This window comes from Balaenoptera musculus, chromosome 19 (assembly GCF_009873245.2).
Source record: "Balaenoptera musculus isolate JJ_BM4_2016_0621 chromosome 19, mBalMus1.pri.v3, whole genome shotgun sequence".
NCBI lineage: Eukaryota > Metazoa > Chordata > Mammalia > Artiodactyla > Balaenopteridae > Balaenoptera > Balaenoptera musculus.
In genome coordinates, this window is record NC_045803.1 from 7,763,662 (window position 1) to 7,780,990 (window position 17,329).

Here is a 17,329-nt window from a genome sequence, read left to right on the forward strand (position 1 = left end):
TGGCAGACAGTTGGAATTCCTCCAATTTGGAAAAAGGATGTTTTGGTTTGCATTTTTGGATGTGTTGGTTGTTGGTGGCTTTTTTGCTATTTTACTAATAATTGCTGTCAGTTCAACCTTGTCATTACCAGTTTAGTTTGTTATGGGTTGTTTAGTTAAACGGCATGTATAATGATGCGTATTTGCCTCAATTCCGTGCGTGCGTGGCCTGCAATTTTCCACTAATTAGACTTTTTAAAGACACATAGGCAGTTATCTACTCAAATTTGCATCATCTGTTCCCCTATTGCCAAAGCAGATGTACACAGCACCCACCCACCCCCACTCCAGGAAATACTCTTACTTTTTATCTCTGAGTTCTTCTTTCATTGGTGGGCAGGAATGGGGGGGGTACAGATGGTTAGGGTTCTTATCCCACTGAAGTGAGAGTCATCAAAATAGTGCAGATAAGAGGTGCTGGGCCTGAGTCACACAGGAATAGTGGGGCTGAGAGGAAAAAACAGCCGGGGGATACCTGAAAGAAAGCAGCAAACGAACCAAGGACCCCAAACACACCCCCAGCTTCAGCCCCCATCCCCAAAGGATCTAGACACCCACCAGTTCCCCAAGAATCAAGCATCCAGACACTACTCCTCTCAAATGGCTTTATTTCTCCAGTGTGGGGAGCTGTGAGTGGGCTCTGGTACCTCAAGGACCCTGCAGCCTTCTCCAGCCCAGCAGGCTGTGGTACAGCCTGGAGAGGCAATGCCTGGGCTCCAGAGGCTCATGCTTCCAGAGTAGGGCTGGTTCTGGGAGGATCCAAGCCTGCTGTGGCTTGTGTGGATGACACTCCCTGCAGTGGTCGTGACAGCGGCCGAGGTGGTAGTCCGTGGGCATGAGGTTCACCTCAAGGACAAGGTCGCCAGGTGCAGGGGTCAAGGACCTGCTAGGCCTTACTCTGGGAGCAAAACTCCCTATGGCAGCTACTCTTTGAAGTCCACCAGCAGGGCTCAGTCTGGGGGAAGAGAGAAGAGGTGGTGGGCATAGAGGCGAAGACAGAAAAAATAAAGAGACTGGTAAAAACAAAGATGTACAAAAAGCCAAAAGGAGACCGAGAGTGAACCAGGGACTAAGGAAAGCCAGTTAAAGAGAAAAACACTCAGAGATAGGGGAAGAGAGACCCGGAAAGCAGGGACACAGACGTAGGTAGTGATAGACGCCAGAGATACACACAGGTACACCACACACACTGACCTTTAGGCCCAGGTGAGGCTGGGGGCAGCGGCCCCCCTGGGGGAAGTAATGCAGAGTGGCTCAGGGCCTCAGCTACCCAGCCCAGGACACGGCTACAGTACTGGACCTGGGGAGCAGGGAGGATATCAGGGCACCAGACTGGAACCCTACTGCCCCTCATCCCAGCCATACTCCCCCAGCCTGGCCCAGGGTCCTCACCTCCTGTTCCAGTCCTTTCAGACGCTGCTCGTACTCGCGGATCTGTCTCAGCTGCTGCAATGCTGTGTCCACCCTGGGGATCCAGGGTTTCAGGTCAGTGCCTGCAGCCTACCAGCCCCGCCCACCTTCGAAGACCCGCCCTCTGTAGTTCAGCTTTCCTCCCTAGCATTCTAGGACCCTGTCCCCGCAGGCTCCGCCTCTAGCCTGGGTCTTTGCAGGATCTAAATCATGGGCTCGATTCCTGAAGCCAAAAGCCCCGCCCAGAGCCAGGCCCCGCCCTCACTTCTGCGATGTGCGCTTCAGACTTTCAGAGTCGCTCTCCCGCTTGTCCCGAGCTCGCTCCAGCAGGAAATTCTCCTTTTGCACTGATTCCCACGTCAACAGCCTCCGCTCTGCTTCCTTCGAGAGGTGGACCCCTGGACAGTGGGGTCAGGAGAGAGTCAAAGGGCTCGCCCATCCTCGAGTCAAAGGGCTCGCCCGCTCCTAGACCCAGCTTCCCCAACCAAAACCATGAGCTTTGGTGATCTCCCAGACCACTCCCCTTCGCCGTTCTAGGCCTCCCACTAATATCCCACGCCCAGCTCCCTGACAGACTAAGCCCTGCCCACTAGTGCTCCTGGGCGTCCTCCTCCAGCCTATACATGCTCTTCTTTCTCTCCAGGTTCCGCCCCCTAGGTTTCTCTCTTTTGGGCCAAGCCGGCCTCTCACGAAAATGCTCGACGACTGCTGAAGGTGGCAAGCTGGCCCGGCGCCTGCGCAATCGACGGATGAGGGAGAGCACGTGCGAGATGACGATGAGAGGCGGAGCCAGTGCGGGCCGAGAGTGAAATTCCCGGATGAGGCTGTAGCGCTGCGCCTTCCAGTAGAGGTCGCTGTTGCCCTGTACTTTGCCGAAGGTATAGCTGTGGGGACCAGAGATCAAGGGTCACTGGAGGTCAACGCCCCTTCAGGAAGAGAGGATGAAGATTAGCTGTCAGGCAATATCTGTTTGAAGCCCAAGGCAGCAGGCAGATGTCAAGATCAATAAAGTTGGAGGTTATTACAGGACGCAATTAGTAGCTGGGTTAGGAGTGTCCAGGGTCAGATGTCATAGGTCAAGTTGGGAAAGCTATCATGAATTAAGTAGAGATTGGAGTCAGGTTCAAAAGTCAGCCTGGACACAAATAATAAAATAGCAAATGAAAATGGGGACACTACTATCAACCTTATAGAAATAAAAAGGATTATAAGAGAATGCTATTAATAATTGTACACCAACAAATTAGATAACCTAGATGAAATGGACAAATTGCTAGAAACACACAAATTACCTAAACTGACTCAAGAAGAAACAGGACAATCTCAAAAGACCTATAACAAGTAAAGAGATTGAATCACTAATTTAAAATGTCCCAACAAAAAAAGCCCAGGACCAGATGGTTTGACTGGTGAATTCTACCAAACATTTTAAAAAGATTTAACACCAATCCTTCTCAAACTCTTTCAAAAAATTGAAGAGGAGAGAACACTTCCCAATTCATTCTATGAGGCCAGCATTACCATGATAATATCAAAGTCAGATAAAGATATCACAAGAAAACTACAGAGCAATATCCTTTATGAATATACATGCAAAAATCCTCAACAAAATACTAGAAACCTAATTTAACAACATATTGAAAGGATTGTAAGTGGGATATATGCAAGGAATGCAAGGGTGGTTCAACATACAAAAATCAATCAATGTAATATACCACCTTAATAGAACATAGGAAAAAAAACCATGTGATCATCTCAATTGACATGGAGACACAGAAAAGGCATTTGACAAAATCCAACACCCTTTCATGGTTACAAACAAACAAACAAAACAAAACAAAAGCTCAGAAAAGTAGAAATAGAAGGAAACTTCTTCAACATGATAAAAGGTACTTATGAAAAACCCACAGCTAACATCATACTCAATGAAAAAAGACTGAAAACGTTCCCCAAAGATCAAGAACAAGACAAGAATGCCCACTTTCGGGACTTCCCTGGTTGCCCAGTGGTAAAGAATCTGCCTTCCAATGCAGGGGACGTGGGTTCGATCCCTGGTCGGGGAACTAAGATCCCACATGCCGCAGGGCAACTAAGCTCGCACACCACAACTACTGAGCTCCTGCACCTCATCGAGAGATCTCTCGTGCCGCAAACTACAGAGCCCACACGCTTTGGAACCCGCGCACCACAACTAGAGAGAGAAAAACCCATGTGCCACAACAAAGAGCCCGCATGCCACAACTAAGACCCTACGCAGGCAAAAAAATAAAGAAATATTAAAAAAAAAAAAAAAAAAGAATGCCCACTTTCACCACTTCTATTCATTATACTGGAAGTTCTAGCCACAGCAAGCAAGAAAAAGAACTAAAAGGCATCCAAATTGGAAAGGAAGAAGTAAAACTGTCTCCATTGACAGATGATATAGCCTACATATAGAAATAGAAAATCCCAGGGACTTCCCTGGTGGTCCAGTGGTTAAGAATCCATCTTGCAATGCAGGGGATGCTGGTTCAATCCCTGGTCAGGGAGCTAAGATCCCGCAAGCTGTGTGGCACAGCCAAAAAAATAAATAAATAAATAAACTTTTAAGAATCAAAGGATATTATCAAGAAAAGGAAAAGACAACCAACAGAATGGGAGAAAATATTTGCAAATTATATATGTGATAGGAGTTTAATATCCAGAATAAAGAACTGCTACAACTCAACACTAAAATACAAACAACTCAATTTAAAAAACGGGCAAATGGGGGCTTCCCTGGTGGTGCAGTGGTTAAGAATCCGCCTGCCAATGCAGGGGACACGGGTTCAAGCCCTGGTCCAGGAAGATCCCACATGCCACGGAGCAACTAAGCCTGTGCGCCACAACTACTGAGCCTGTGCTCTAGAGCCCGCGAGTCACAACTACTGAGCCCACGTGCTACAACTACTGAAGCCCGCACGCCTAGAGCCCATGCTCCGCAACAAGAGAAGCCACCGCAATGAGGAGCCCGCGCACCACAACAAAGAGTAGCCCCTGGGCTTCCCTGGTGGCGCAGTGGTTAAGGATCTGCCTGCCAATGCAGGGGACACGGGTTCGAGCCCTGGTCTGGGAAGATCCCACATGCTCGCGGAGCGACTAGGCCCGTGAGCCACAACTACTGAGCCTGCGCGTCTGGAGCCTGTGCCCCGCAACAAGAGAGGCCACGACAGTGAGAGGCCCATGCACCGCGATGAAGAGTGGCCCCTGCTTGCCGCAACCAGAGAAAGCCCTCGCACAGAAACAAAGACCCAACACAGCCAAAAATAAATAAATAAATAAATAAATTAAAAAAAAAAAAAAAAGAGTAGCCCCTGCTCACTGCAACTAGAGAAAGCCTGCGCGCAGCAATGAAGACCCAACACAGCCAAAAATAAAAATAAATAAAATAAATAAATTTATTTTTAAAAATGGGCAAAGGATTTGAACAGACATTTCTTTAAAGATGTGCAAATGGGCAATAAGTCCATGGAAAGATGCTCAGTGTCACCAGTCATTAGGAAAATACAAATCAAAACCACAATGAAATAACCAGTTCATGCCCACTAGAATGGCTAGAACCTCTTAATAAGGAAAATAACAACTGTTGGTAAGGAAAGGCTAAACATAGAATTACCATATGACCCAGCATTCTATTCTAGAAATATACCCAAAAGAAATAAAAAACGGAGACTCAAACAGATTTGTGAACTGCAATGTTCATTGCAGCATCATCCACAATAACCAAAAGATGGAACCAACCCAAGTTTCCATCATCAGATGAATGGATCAACAAAATGCCTTATAAAAATACATCAGTATTATTCAGCCATAAAAAGGACTGGAGTGGCGGTACATGCTACAACGTGATTGCACAATGAAAACATTATGCCAGACACAACAGGACAAATATTGTATGATTTCACTTACATGAATCACCTCCAAGAGGCAGATTCATAGACACAGAAAGTAAATTAGAGGTTACCAGGAACTGGGTGGGGGAGGGGAAAATGAGGCGTTACCCTTGCTTAATGGGTACACACTTTGTTTGGCGTGATGAAAATGTTTTGGAAATAGTGGTGATGGTTGTACAACATTATAAATGTAATTAATGTCACTGCATTGTGCACTTAAAAATGGTGATGATGGCAAATTTTGTTATATATATTTTGCCACAATAAAAAAAATTTTTAATCTTCAGCCTGGGCTCAGAGAGCAGATCAGATTCCAAAGGCCAGGTCAGGAGCAGACTCTAACTGGGTTTAGGACAAGCCAGCATTAGATTTGAATCAGAGTTCAGAGACTAAAACTAGAATTGCTTAGACTGGGATCAAGAATCATGCTGGGGGCGCTTCTCTGGTGGCACAGTGGTTGAGAATCTGCCTGCCAATGCAGGGGACATGGGTTCGAGCCCTGGTCTGGGAAGATCCCACATGCCGCGGAGCAACTAGGTCCGTGAGCCACAACTACTGAGCCTGTGCGTCTGGAGCTTGTGCTCCGCAACAAGAAAGGCTGCAGCAGTGAGAGGCCCACGCACCGCGATGAACAGTGGCCCCCGCTTGCCGCAACTAGAGAAAGCCCACACACAGAAATGAAGACCCAACACAGAAAAAAATAAATAAATAAATTTTTAAAAAATCATGCTGGGGTCAAGGGTCATGCTGGGTGAGGTCACCCAGATGAGGTCAGATCATCAGAGAGCAGTGGGGACTCACCTGAACATCGCGATGAGCAAATTGACCAGCAGGATGTTGGCCACGAGCAGGAAGATGACGAGGAGGACCAACACCAGCCAGTTGGCATAAAGCGAGACGCAGGAGCCTGCCTGGGTCCTTGAGGGGCGCGCCCATAAGCCCTTCTCCGATGAACAGTTGTCGGGCTTCATGAGGCCCGCTGTAAAGGGAGATAGAGATGGAGCCAGAGAGACAGAGACCTAAGGAAGACAGAAATCCAGACGGGCATGGGAGAGCAGAGAGGGAGACAGAATCCCAGAAAGAGGGGGGAACAGAGACGCAAAGAGAAAGAGGAGGGGCCAGAGACCCAGAGATAGGGGAGAGAGAGGGGGGACTCAGAGGGAGGGTGTCACGCCCTCTCATCCCTCCTCACCGTCTATGTCCTCCTGGGGGATCTGCCCAAAGATCTGCAGGTAGGGCCGGTAGAAGACCCGGCGCAGGATATTCGCGAGGTTACGGTCCTGGGGCCTAAGGAGCCCCTCCGTGGCCACCCCGTAGGCAATCAGCCACACGCCAAGGAAGAAGAGGAAGAAGAACACATCCTTCATCTGCAGAAGAGGAAGATGAGACCAATCCGGGCCCTGCCCTTCCCTACTCTGGCCCCGCCCCTGCATCCAAAGCCCCGCCTCCTTCCCTGACATTGCGTTCCAGAGTCCACGACACCTTCCCTGGCTCCGCCCCTTTCCTCCTCTGGCCCCGCCCACACAAGCCCTACCGCACCCCTCACCATCTTGTTCACCATGACGATCTTGGGCCCCAGCTGTTTGTTGACTGTGAAGATGTGCAGCAGCCTCACCGTGAAGATCATGAAGTCGAGGCAGAGGACAGTACGGCCCAGGTCATACAGTCCTGCGGTCAGCCTGGGGTATGGGTGACGCGGCAGGGGTCACTCAAGGGTTACAGCGTGCAAAGGAAAACCCCGAGTCTTCCCAACACCAGGCTGAAGGTGAGGGTGTGGCCTCCCCAGGGCCAGAACTGGGACCCCCCCACACCTCCGATTCACCCGGGGTTTACTCAGATTTAAAATTTGGCACCCATGACAGTGCCAAGCTGGGCCACGCAGGGCGCTGGTACCCATTAAATAATGGCTGCATGAACAATGGCCTTAGCAAAAAGCTGGGAGGTCCCTGTAGCAATCAAGTTGTGAAAACTGCAGGAATATTTGTCCAACCTATAAAAGGCAAAATATAGAGAGTTCCAGCAAACCAATAAGCAGAAGACAAACGACCTAACAGGAAATCGGATAAAGGATAACACACAATTCACAGAGGAAGGTCAAATGGTGAATAACATCAGCAATCCCTATGGGGAAAATAAAAATTATATCTCTATTTTGCATCATGTACTTTAACTTTGAAGGGATTAAAAACCTAGAGTAAAAGGGAAAACATCAAAATCTTAGTAAGAAAATATAGAAGAATTTCTTCATAAGCTTGACATAAGATAAATGTCATATAAGAAAAAGTCTTATATACAAGACACAAAATCATAATAAAGGAAAAGACTGAATATTTAACTACTTTGAAATATAAAACTTATGTGTTAAAAGATAACATAAATACGATGGACAGAGAAAGGCAAAATTTTCTGCCAAAAATACATAGCCTAAATTTGATCAGGAGGGAATACCAGACAAATTTAAACAGAGGCAAATTCTACAAAATAACTGGTCTGGACTGTTCAAAAGTGTTAAGATCATAAAAGCCAAAGATGGACTGAAAAACTGTCCCAGATTAGAGACAATTAAGGAGACATGACAACTAAAGGCAACATGGAATCCTGGATTGGCTCCTGATCCAGAAAAAGAACATCAGTGGACAACTGATGAAATTTAAATAAAATTTCCTGGTTCTGATAATATAAGATGTTAACATTTGGGGCATCTGGATGAATTCTCTGTGCGGTTTTTGCAACATTTTTTTATGTCTCGGGGTTTTTCGAAATGAAAAGTTAAAGAATAAAAGAATGTTTAAAGAACATACAAAAGTGAAAAGACAAGCTTCAGACTGTAAGAAGATACTTAGAACAAAACCACCAAGGATTGGGATCCAGAGTATAAGGAGAGCACCTACCAAAAAATATATACATGCAAGAGATGGATGAACACAATAAATTAAAAACTGGGGCAAAGGATATGAAAAGACAGTTGACAGAGTACATGTGCCATTAGATATGAAAGATGCCCAACTTACCCAACTAGGAGTCAGGGATGCATAAATTAAAACAAGGAGAGGTCATTTTTCCCATCAGATTGGCAAAACATGTAAAGGTTAAATTGAGAGCTACAAAATTTTAAAGATTGAAAATATCAGGTATCATCAAGCATGTCCTCAAGGGGGCAGTGTCTTACCCAGATGGTGGGTGTGTAGCCGGAAGAAGCTATTTTACAAGGAAAGCAATCCACATCAAGAATACACATACCCTTTGACATCTCAGATGTAAACTGTTATTACTTTGGAATAATAAAAAATTAGAAACAACTGAAATGTCCATCCGGAAGGGATTGGCAAAATAAAACGATTCATCCATTCAATTCTGGAGAACATGGGAAATTTCTCCCGTGTAAAATGAGATTTTTGGGATTTTTTTTTCCTGTCCAATAATTCTTCCCCCACCTAAAAAACGATGAGCTTGACAAAAATGTCTATCACTGGTATTCCTAAAGGGTGGTAGCACATGGTCCTAGCCCTTTCCTCTCAGAAGATACTTTATACAAAATACAAGGAATAAACAGAAGCACAGTGTTCTACAAAACTTTCTTATCCTGCTGTTTGAATAAATTATTCATGTCGAATTACTTTGTACCATTTTTAACACAGCACAGAGGAAGCATAACTCTCAGTGTGTCAACTGAGAAAAGAGTAGGGGGTCATTGCTGTGAACCATCCAGATTATAAAAGGGGGTGTCAGGACACTTCATCCCCTGTAAATAGTCACTAGGTTGTGACCACAAAGTTCTTTGTCTGCTCTCTTCAAAAGCAGTGGTGTCCTAACAGCTAGGACTTTATTTAAAAACAAAAAAACAAAAAAACAACTCACCATCAGAGTACTGGACACAGAGCAGCTAATATCTGATTATAACTTCATGTTATCTCAAGTAGAAAATGAAAGACGCTTTGTAGAGAAATTTTTGGCCTAATTCTATCTCTTGAAGTTCAGAATTTTTGTCCCACTGCCTCATGAAAGGAATTCATTCATTTATTAAATCTGGCAAGAAGAAGTCTGTCTTGTCTGCCTTAGCCAGCGAAGACTAAAACCCCTTCTTCAGGAATCTGATGCAACATTTTTAAAGAATAAGGAATATTTGCAAATATTGACATGGAAAGAATGTCAGGGCATATTACAGAGGAAAAGAAGAGGTTGCAAAAGAATAATAAAATATAGTATCATCTGTGTATAATATCTGTGTATAAAAGAAGTAGGTAAATGCATAGAAAAAGAACAGGCAGGATGTGCACCAAACTGTTGATGGAGGTAACTGCTGAGAAAAGGAGGAAGCTTGAAATGGTTGAGGAAGATAATCTGTTTCTGTTCTATGCTCGTCTTCATTTGAATATAATCTTGTTCAATAAGGACGCACTTCTGCATTTCTTTGGGCACAGACTATATTCAAAGATGTTTTAAGTTGCTGGGAGACAAGATAGATGTGGCTTGAGGAGTTTATAATCTTGTATGAGGAGAGAGACAGCAAAAGCCATGGTCAAAGCACTATTGGGGGGACTCTCAGGATGTTAGAGGAACACAAAGAAGAGACCCAGAGTCTGGGTAGGAGAAAGGAAGACCTCCAGAGGCAGAGACAGCAAAGCTGAGGCTGAGAGGAAGTGTAGGAGTGGCTTGGCCAAGGAGAGGAGGGAAAAGTGTTTCAGGAAGGGGAAACAGCATGTGCCAAGACCCAAAGACAACACAATTTATTCCCGAGGACATTTTGATTTGCCCTTTGCCCTCTCTCTGGCACCACACAATACAATCTAGAAACTATGGAAGAAATGAGCTAACATTATATAGCCCAGTCTGGGCAACAGAAAATAGTTGAGGGTAATTCCTCACAGTTAGTTTTTTGTAAATTAGCTAAGAAATAAGCAGAAACAGTCAAGATTTTTATGGAGTAAAAAGTTGACAAAGCATTGAGGCCTCCCTGATGAAATTTAAAATTATGAAATTTGACCCAGGAAAACCAGACATGCAAGAAATAAAAGCCACAAAGTAAAATTCACAAACACAGACCCTAGATTTTGGCAAAATTTGATACGGACAAAAACACAAACGTTGAACCAAATATTTGTTGTAAAACTTAACCCAAATAATAATTAATCAAGTTGAAATAATTTCAGAAACTGAAAAAGAAAATAATTGAAGCTACTTTCACTGCCCTGCGATGTAAAATCAATCAAGGCAGTTTAAAGTAACTAGAAAATAGTTCCTTGGTAAGAATCCGTCAGTACTGGTAAAATTCTGATTGCAATTTTATAATTACGCAGATTCAAAATACCAAGGATCACGGTCAAAACCACTGGCCTTGTGAAGAAGGAACTGCAAGTCGCTCTCAGACAAGCCAGAGTGTAAATGAAGAAAAGAGAAAGAAATCAGGGAGGCAGCCCTGGCAGAGAAGGGCAGGGGCTGAGACTCTGTGCATGGGCGCTGGAGAGCCCCAAGAAGCAGGGAGAGACAGGCCAGCTCTGGGTGTAGAAAGACCCTTGCGGGCCCTGTGGGGGATGGATTGGAGGGAAGAGAGGCTGGGGCGAGGGTCCAGGTGGGAGAGGCAGGCGTGGAGGTAAACAGGGGGATGAGGCAGAGAAAGTCAGGGGCCAGGAGGACGGGGCCTGGGACCCAGGGCTGTAGAGGAAGAGGAGGGAGGAGGTGAGGGTGGCACTCGGTGTGTGGCCTGATGTCTGGGGTCCAGGACAGGGGTGCAGCTGCAGGGCCATGTTGAGGACTAGAGAAACATCCTGTAAAGTCCAGATCTAGAATGAAGAGCAGTGGGGTCCTCATTCTATCCTATCAGCCCTAAAGCCAGATATCCACATGTGAGCAAATGGCTTACAGAACATCTTTAGGCAGTACTTTCAATCAAGATGGGATTTTTTTTTTTTTTTTTTTACGAATAAGCAGGGGCTCCCCTGGTGGCAGAGTGGTTAAGAATCCGTTTGCCAATGCAGGGGACACGGATTCAAGCCCTGGTCTGGGAAGATCCCACATGCCCCAGAGCAACTAAGCCCGTGCGCCACGACTACTGAGCCTGCGCTCTGGAGTCCGCGAGCCACAACTACTGAAGTCTGCGCGCCTAGAGCCCGTGCTCCGCAACAAGAGAAGCCGCCGCAATGAGAAGCCTGCGCACCGCAACGAAGACCCAATGCAGCCAAATTAATTAATTAATTAATTTTTTTAAAAAAAAGAATAAGCAAAGTTATTTTAAAACTGTGAATCACTATATGTATACCTGCAACGTATATAATATTGTACATCAACTATACCTCAATGAAAAAAGGAAAAGAATAAGTGGAGTTGGATTTAGCCTCTGCCTGCCACAGGGAAGCCAAGAGTTGAGACCCCCAACCCCACCCCTCACCCCCATCCCCACTCCCACCCCCCCACCCCCAGGAAGGAAGGGTCAGAGGTCGCCATGGGCTGGGAGTGTAAGGTCACAGGGCACTCACCGGCAGCCCACGCCCAGGAGGAAGCAGGTGAGGGCCACCAAGTCGCACTGGTTCCAGGCATCTGAGAGGTAGAGGTGCAGGCGGCGGCGCAGTGGGGCCTGGTGGGAGTCTGTCCTGGGGGCCCCCATGGCCAGGCTGCCCAAGCCGCCACCCAGCCCCTGGCGGAACTCCTCGCAGAGCAGGGTGAAGGCCCAGAAGTAGAGCAGCAGCTCCAGGGCGCTGGGCGTCTCGGGCTGGAAGTCAATGAGCAGCACGTGGGCGAAGAGCAACAGGAAGAGGAGGTAGCTGACCACGTTGCCCATGAAGGAAGTCACCGGTGCTCCCCAGAACTGGGGCCAGCGGCGCAGGCGCTGGGGGCACCCCCCACAGCAGCTCCTGCGGCTGGGCGGCCTCAACACCCCCAAGGGCGTCTTCTCAGGAGGGTCTGTGGTCCTGGGGGAGAGAGGGAGAGAAGGGAGAAGGGCTCAATCTGACCTCTGCACCTGACTGTCACCATTATCAGGACCTCTAAACTTTCATATCCTCCTCATCCTCCTTTCCAGACATTCCCCACCTTCACGACTTCTGACCCTGCCTGACCTGAAACTAAGTCTGATGTCCGCCATCACCTTGACTTTTGACCCCTGTATCTAATTTCTGACCTCTGAAATCTCCTACCATCAAGACTGCTGAGCTTGCACCTCTGACTTTTTCCACCTTTCTGACCTCTGGCCTCTGGGCTGACCTCTGACTCTTGTCTGGCTTTTGTCTCCAAGTCCCTCTTCTTTCACCTTCACAACCTCTGACTCTCTGTCTGACCTTGGACCATCTATCTGACCTCTGGCCCTCAAATATGACCTCTGACCCCCTCACTTTCATGGCCTTGGTTCCCCAGGTTTGACAACTCCATCCCTGAATATTAACTTCTAACCCATAAATTCTGATATCAGATTATCCAGCACAGTTTTCTCAGATAACTCTTCCTTCTCTATATCTGATCTCTGACTGTACAGCCATATCTGAATTCTAAGCTTCTAGGTCCACTCATATCTCTGACCCTTCTCACCTGAGTTCTGATCCTCTGTCCCAGTTTCATCCTAACTCTTAATTCTGACCTCAAATCAGAAACAGAAAAATGAATAATACAAATAATAATAAATTCAGAAAGCTAACAGGAAAAATAAACTGGCTTGGAAAGGCATCCTCTCTTTATAAACCAAGTGGAAAGAAAACCCCAAAGTGGAAACAACCCAAATGTCCATCAGCTGATGAATAGATAATAAAATGTGGTAGATTCAAACAATGGAATATTATTCAACAATAAAAAGGAATGAAGCACTGACACATGCTACAAAGTGGATCAATCTTGAAAACATGATGTTAAGTTAACGAGGCCAGTCATAAAAGACCACCTGGTGTATGACTCCGTTTATATGGAATGTCCAGAACAGGCAAATCCGTAGGGACAGAAAGTAAATTAGCGGTTGCCTGGGACTGGGAGGAGGGAGGAGCGGGGAGTGAGACTGTTAATGGGTACAAGATTTCTTGCTGCAGTGATGAAAATGTTTTCAAATTAATTTTGTGATGATTTCACAACTCTGTGAATATACTGAAAACGACTGAAAATTGTACACCTTAAATGGGTGAACTGAATGGTATGTGAACTATATCTCAATAGGGCTGTTCTTTTTTTGTTTTTTTCAGGCTGTTCTAAAGAAAATAAGCAGAAAGAACACTACAAGCTAAAGAAAGTGAGATGCAGAGAGGAGAACTAGCTCCCCAATAATAAGAGAAAACAGACCTGGTAACAAAAATATGTGGTGGGTCAGAATGCTCCCCAAAGTCTGCCATCTTGAATCACCTCCAGGCAGGAGACACACAGATTCCTGGATGCTTCCCTGGAGGAGAAGCATCCAGGAATCTGTCCTTTTACAAAGCTCTCCAGGGAGGTGGCTTTCTACAGTGACTAAAAGCACAGATTCAGGAACAAGAAGATCTGGGCTCAAATCCCAGCTCCACCACTGACCAATCACATGATCTGAGGTGGGTGACTTAATGCCTCAGTTATGTCATCTGTAAAATGGGGATAATAATGGACCCTATGGCATAGGGTTGTTGAGAGAATTAAATGAACTGATTTTCAAAACAATTTAGCGCATTGGCTGTCCACTGTAAGTGTTCTATAACCTCAGCTATTGTCATCATCATATGGTACAAATGTTGGGAACTCACCAGACAAGGATACCACTATGGATCGTGACACTGGGACCCTCTGTCTAATTTTTTTCAGTGGTCCAAATTTTTTTCTTAGTAGTCTCTTCTACCTTGACAAATATTTTGTATTCTTTGTGCATTGTCTCAGAAAAAATATGTATATACATAATACATTTAAATTTGACTTGTTTCACAGCAGGTGGTAGGTTTTACAGACTTCTGGCTGTCTGATTATGTTTCTAACAGTTACCAGAAACACTTTTTCTTCTGGAATACTGGGGCTGAGTTTCCTCCCTGTTCCCATTCAGATGATTAAAGTAGAGATGGAGGGTGCAAAGATGGGGCCTCTTCCTCTGTTTCTCTATTACCATAGATTTAGACCCTTATACCTACACACACACACACACACCATTCAACAAAACAAATAAGTGTATCAGTAATAGCAGTAGTAATGCTAGTCCCCATGAGCTGAGCACTTACTTTGTGCCAGGCACTACAACATGCACATTTAATACACATTATCTCCATGAATCCTCCCAACTGTTCCATCAGGCTTTGTGGTATATTGTATTACTGTGGACCAAACATTTTGGTTCCCTCCCAGTGGGAGAATTAAGAGCTAAGGAATTATCATATGACTAGTTTTCGGCAATGAAATGTGGGCAAAAGTGACACGTGTCACTTCCAAGTGGAGGCTTTAAGGTCCAGAACCTGGTTTGCCACGTCTCTTTTCCCTCTACCATGATACCAGCAACATCTCAGCTAGGAGGTGTTTGCTTATCCCAAAGTGGAGACCACGTGGAGCAGAGCCGCAGACAACCCAAAAATGGAGCATGAATGACAATTAAATCCTCACTGTTGCCCGCCCACTGAGAGTTTGGGATGCTTTGTCATTGCAGCATTACTCAACCTAACCTGACTAACACACGTACAACCTTCTCTTTACAGCAAAGAAAGCTGAGGCTCAGGGGTGAAGCCACTTACAAAGGCAAAGTCGGGATTTGAACCCCGCTCTGCTTGACTCAGAGCCAAGTCCCCCAGCACCTCTGCTCTGCAGAATTAACAGAAGATTGATAAATATTCAATTTCATTTGCTTAGGACTGATTTTGAAAACACCTTCATGGGTACCACAGCACAGAGATTAAGAGCAAAGGCCCTGGAGTCAGAAAAAAAAAAATTGGCAAAAGATCCCTAAATGAACCAAATCCACCCAATTCCACTTGCTTTATCAAGACAGAAATACATGTATCATGAAGCAAATTGATTTTCAGTGAGGAACTCCTTGGTGGCAGAACCAAAGTTGAACCAAGCCTTGAGCCTGGCATTTGGGAAACTTCCTCAGTATTTTCAGTGGCTTCATGAAACCACCATCTCCCGAAGCCCCACTTCTCCCCTCTGGTTTTGCTCCCATTACCTGGTGCTCCTGGAGCTGCCTAGGGTGCCCCCTACCCCCGCACAGTGCTGGTGCTTCACTTACTCGCCAGGCCCTTCCCCACTGACGTCCCTGTCCATGTCAAATGCCAGGTCCTTCTGCGTGGGTTCCTCATCTGGCTTCCTGGCATGGAGGGACACACAGAGTGAGAAATAGGGGGAGGGTAGGTGGGAGAGGAATTCTCCAAACCAAACTCAGTCACCCAGAGACATTGCAGGGAATGAGAGGTATCATCCCAAAGTGACCTTCCCCCCAGAGCCATGGCCAGAGGGCAGAGGAATTGCCCCTAGAGATACTGCAGAGACCCACCCCCAAAGCTCGCTTCCCACAACATGCTCCCAGTCTGGGGGAGGGAAAGAGAATGAACAAGGGTGGGGGAAGCACAGGACAGACCAAGTAGAAAGGCAGCCAGAATTCAGCAGGAAGTAGAGACTGATCTCCCCTCTCCCCCTCCTCCTGCCAATCTAACCCCAGGGGACTGACCTGAAGGTGATGAGGTTGGTGTAGATGAGTGGGGGGCAAAAGAAGGTGAGAACCAGGGCCCAGATGGGTGTGGTGCTGTCCATCTCCCCCCACCACTTCTGTGTCAGCAGAGACTGTGGGGTGTGGGGAGGATTAGGAGCCTGAATCTCCCCACAGCCCTCTCCCAAAGACCCCAGACAAGGATCAAGCCACACTCCAGAGCACAGAGCAAATGCTCACTGTGGGGGCCATAACTACTGGGGGTTGGGGGAAAGGAGTCAAAGGCAAGGAACATCTGTCCCAGATTTTAAAAGAGTTAAACAGCCAACATTTGTTAACATGATATACCAGATACTGGGCTAAGCACTTTACATAGATTAGCTCACTTAACCCTCACCACACCTCCAGGAGGACAGGTACTAATATTTTCTCCTTTTTCACAGGTGGAGCACAGGGAGGTTACAGAAGAGGCAAAAGCTGCAATCCATGAGTTAACCACCATTCAAAGCAAAGGACTCAGGGAAAGTATTTGAAGTGCCAACAAATCATTCCAAGAAGTGAAATGGGACTTCCTGCTGGGTAGGCAAAACTTCTTGTACTGAGGATGGGACTCTCTTTGCCCCTGTCAGATTTAGATTAAGGAGACCGAGAGTGTTTTCAAAATGTCAGGATTAGCAGGATGGGAGCAACTATGGGGGCACACAGGTCTTTCCCAAAGGAAGGGTAGGATTTCCTAAACCAGAGTTTGTCTATATCCAAAACACTAAGTAATTGTCCAGTGACACCATTTTAATTGTTGAAGCCTGGCAGTGGGCACCTCTTAAGGAAGTGGGAAGGACTTCTTGTGTGAGAGGTGACACTTCTTACTAAAGCCCCAGGTATTCCTATATCTGGAATAGAACTTTTTTTAGTTCCCTGACCAGGGACTGAACCTGGGCCACGGAAGTGAAAGCGCCGCATCCTAAGCACTGGACTGCCAGGGGATTCCCTGGAATAGAACTTTTTAGGAGGGTGCGCTTTGCTGTGGGAAGGTTGGCTTTACTGTGGCAGGGTGTGAGGCTTCTTTTGGGAAGACCAACCCTTCCAGGAGAAGGCTGAGACTTTCTGGAGAGGGGTTATCTCCAGGGGGAGAGGCTGGTCAAGACCATGGACTGCCCACCATGGCAGGGGCTTATCCTCCAGACTTCCCACAGTCCAGCTGAGAACTGTTTGGGATGTTGGTATATCAGATGCTCACCTGTACCCCATCCTGGGCAAAGAAGGAACGGGCATCAGCCTGCATGGCAAGGTGGAGGCAGGTGGCATCCCCCCAGAGTGGGCAGCGCCAAAGGAGCAGGTGAGCAGCCCGTTCCTCGCTGCTGCGGTAGCATTCTCCAAAGAGGTCTGGGTGCAGGAGATTTATGTGAGA

At 46.4% G+C, this 17,329-nt stretch overlaps 1 protein-coding gene across 6 annotated transcripts in view; it reads right to left on the reverse strand.

Annotated features, from left to right (window-relative positions):
- Nucleotides 1-632: 632 nt before the first annotated feature.
- The window catches only part of TRPM4 (transient receptor potential cation channel subfamily M member 4), a 36,331-nt gene continuing 19,634 nt past the window's right edge, over nucleotides 633-17,329 (reverse strand). For 4 of the 6 annotated variants that reach the window (XM_036834281.1, XM_036834280.1, XM_036834283.1 and 1 more), the window contains 12 exons: nucleotides 17,159-17,304; nucleotides 15,943-16,055; nucleotides 15,505-15,582; nucleotides 11,834-12,265; nucleotides 6,907-7,039; nucleotides 6,553-6,727; nucleotides 6,162-6,339; nucleotides 2,140-2,333; nucleotides 1,715-1,847; nucleotides 1,432-1,504; nucleotides 1,234-1,339; nucleotides 633-994 (listed from right to left, as the gene is read on the reverse strand). In XM_036834281.1, coding sequence (XP_036690176.1) covers nucleotides 990-994; nucleotides 1,234-1,339; nucleotides 1,432-1,504; nucleotides 1,715-1,847; nucleotides 2,140-2,333; nucleotides 6,162-6,339; nucleotides 6,553-6,727; nucleotides 6,907-7,039; nucleotides 11,834-12,265; nucleotides 15,505-15,582; nucleotides 15,943-16,055; nucleotides 17,159-17,304 — 1,766 coding nt within the window. In that variant the 3' untranslated portion in view covers nucleotides 633-989. Of the gene's footprint in view, nucleotides 995-1,233; nucleotides 1,340-1,431; nucleotides 1,505-1,714; nucleotides 1,848-2,039; nucleotides 2,376-6,161; nucleotides 6,340-6,552; nucleotides 6,728-6,906; nucleotides 7,040-11,833; nucleotides 12,266-15,504; nucleotides 15,583-15,942; nucleotides 16,056-17,158; nucleotides 17,305-17,329 lie in introns of those variants that run through there. The other 2 variants (XM_036834282.1, XM_036834284.1) reach the window with 2 other exon arrangements.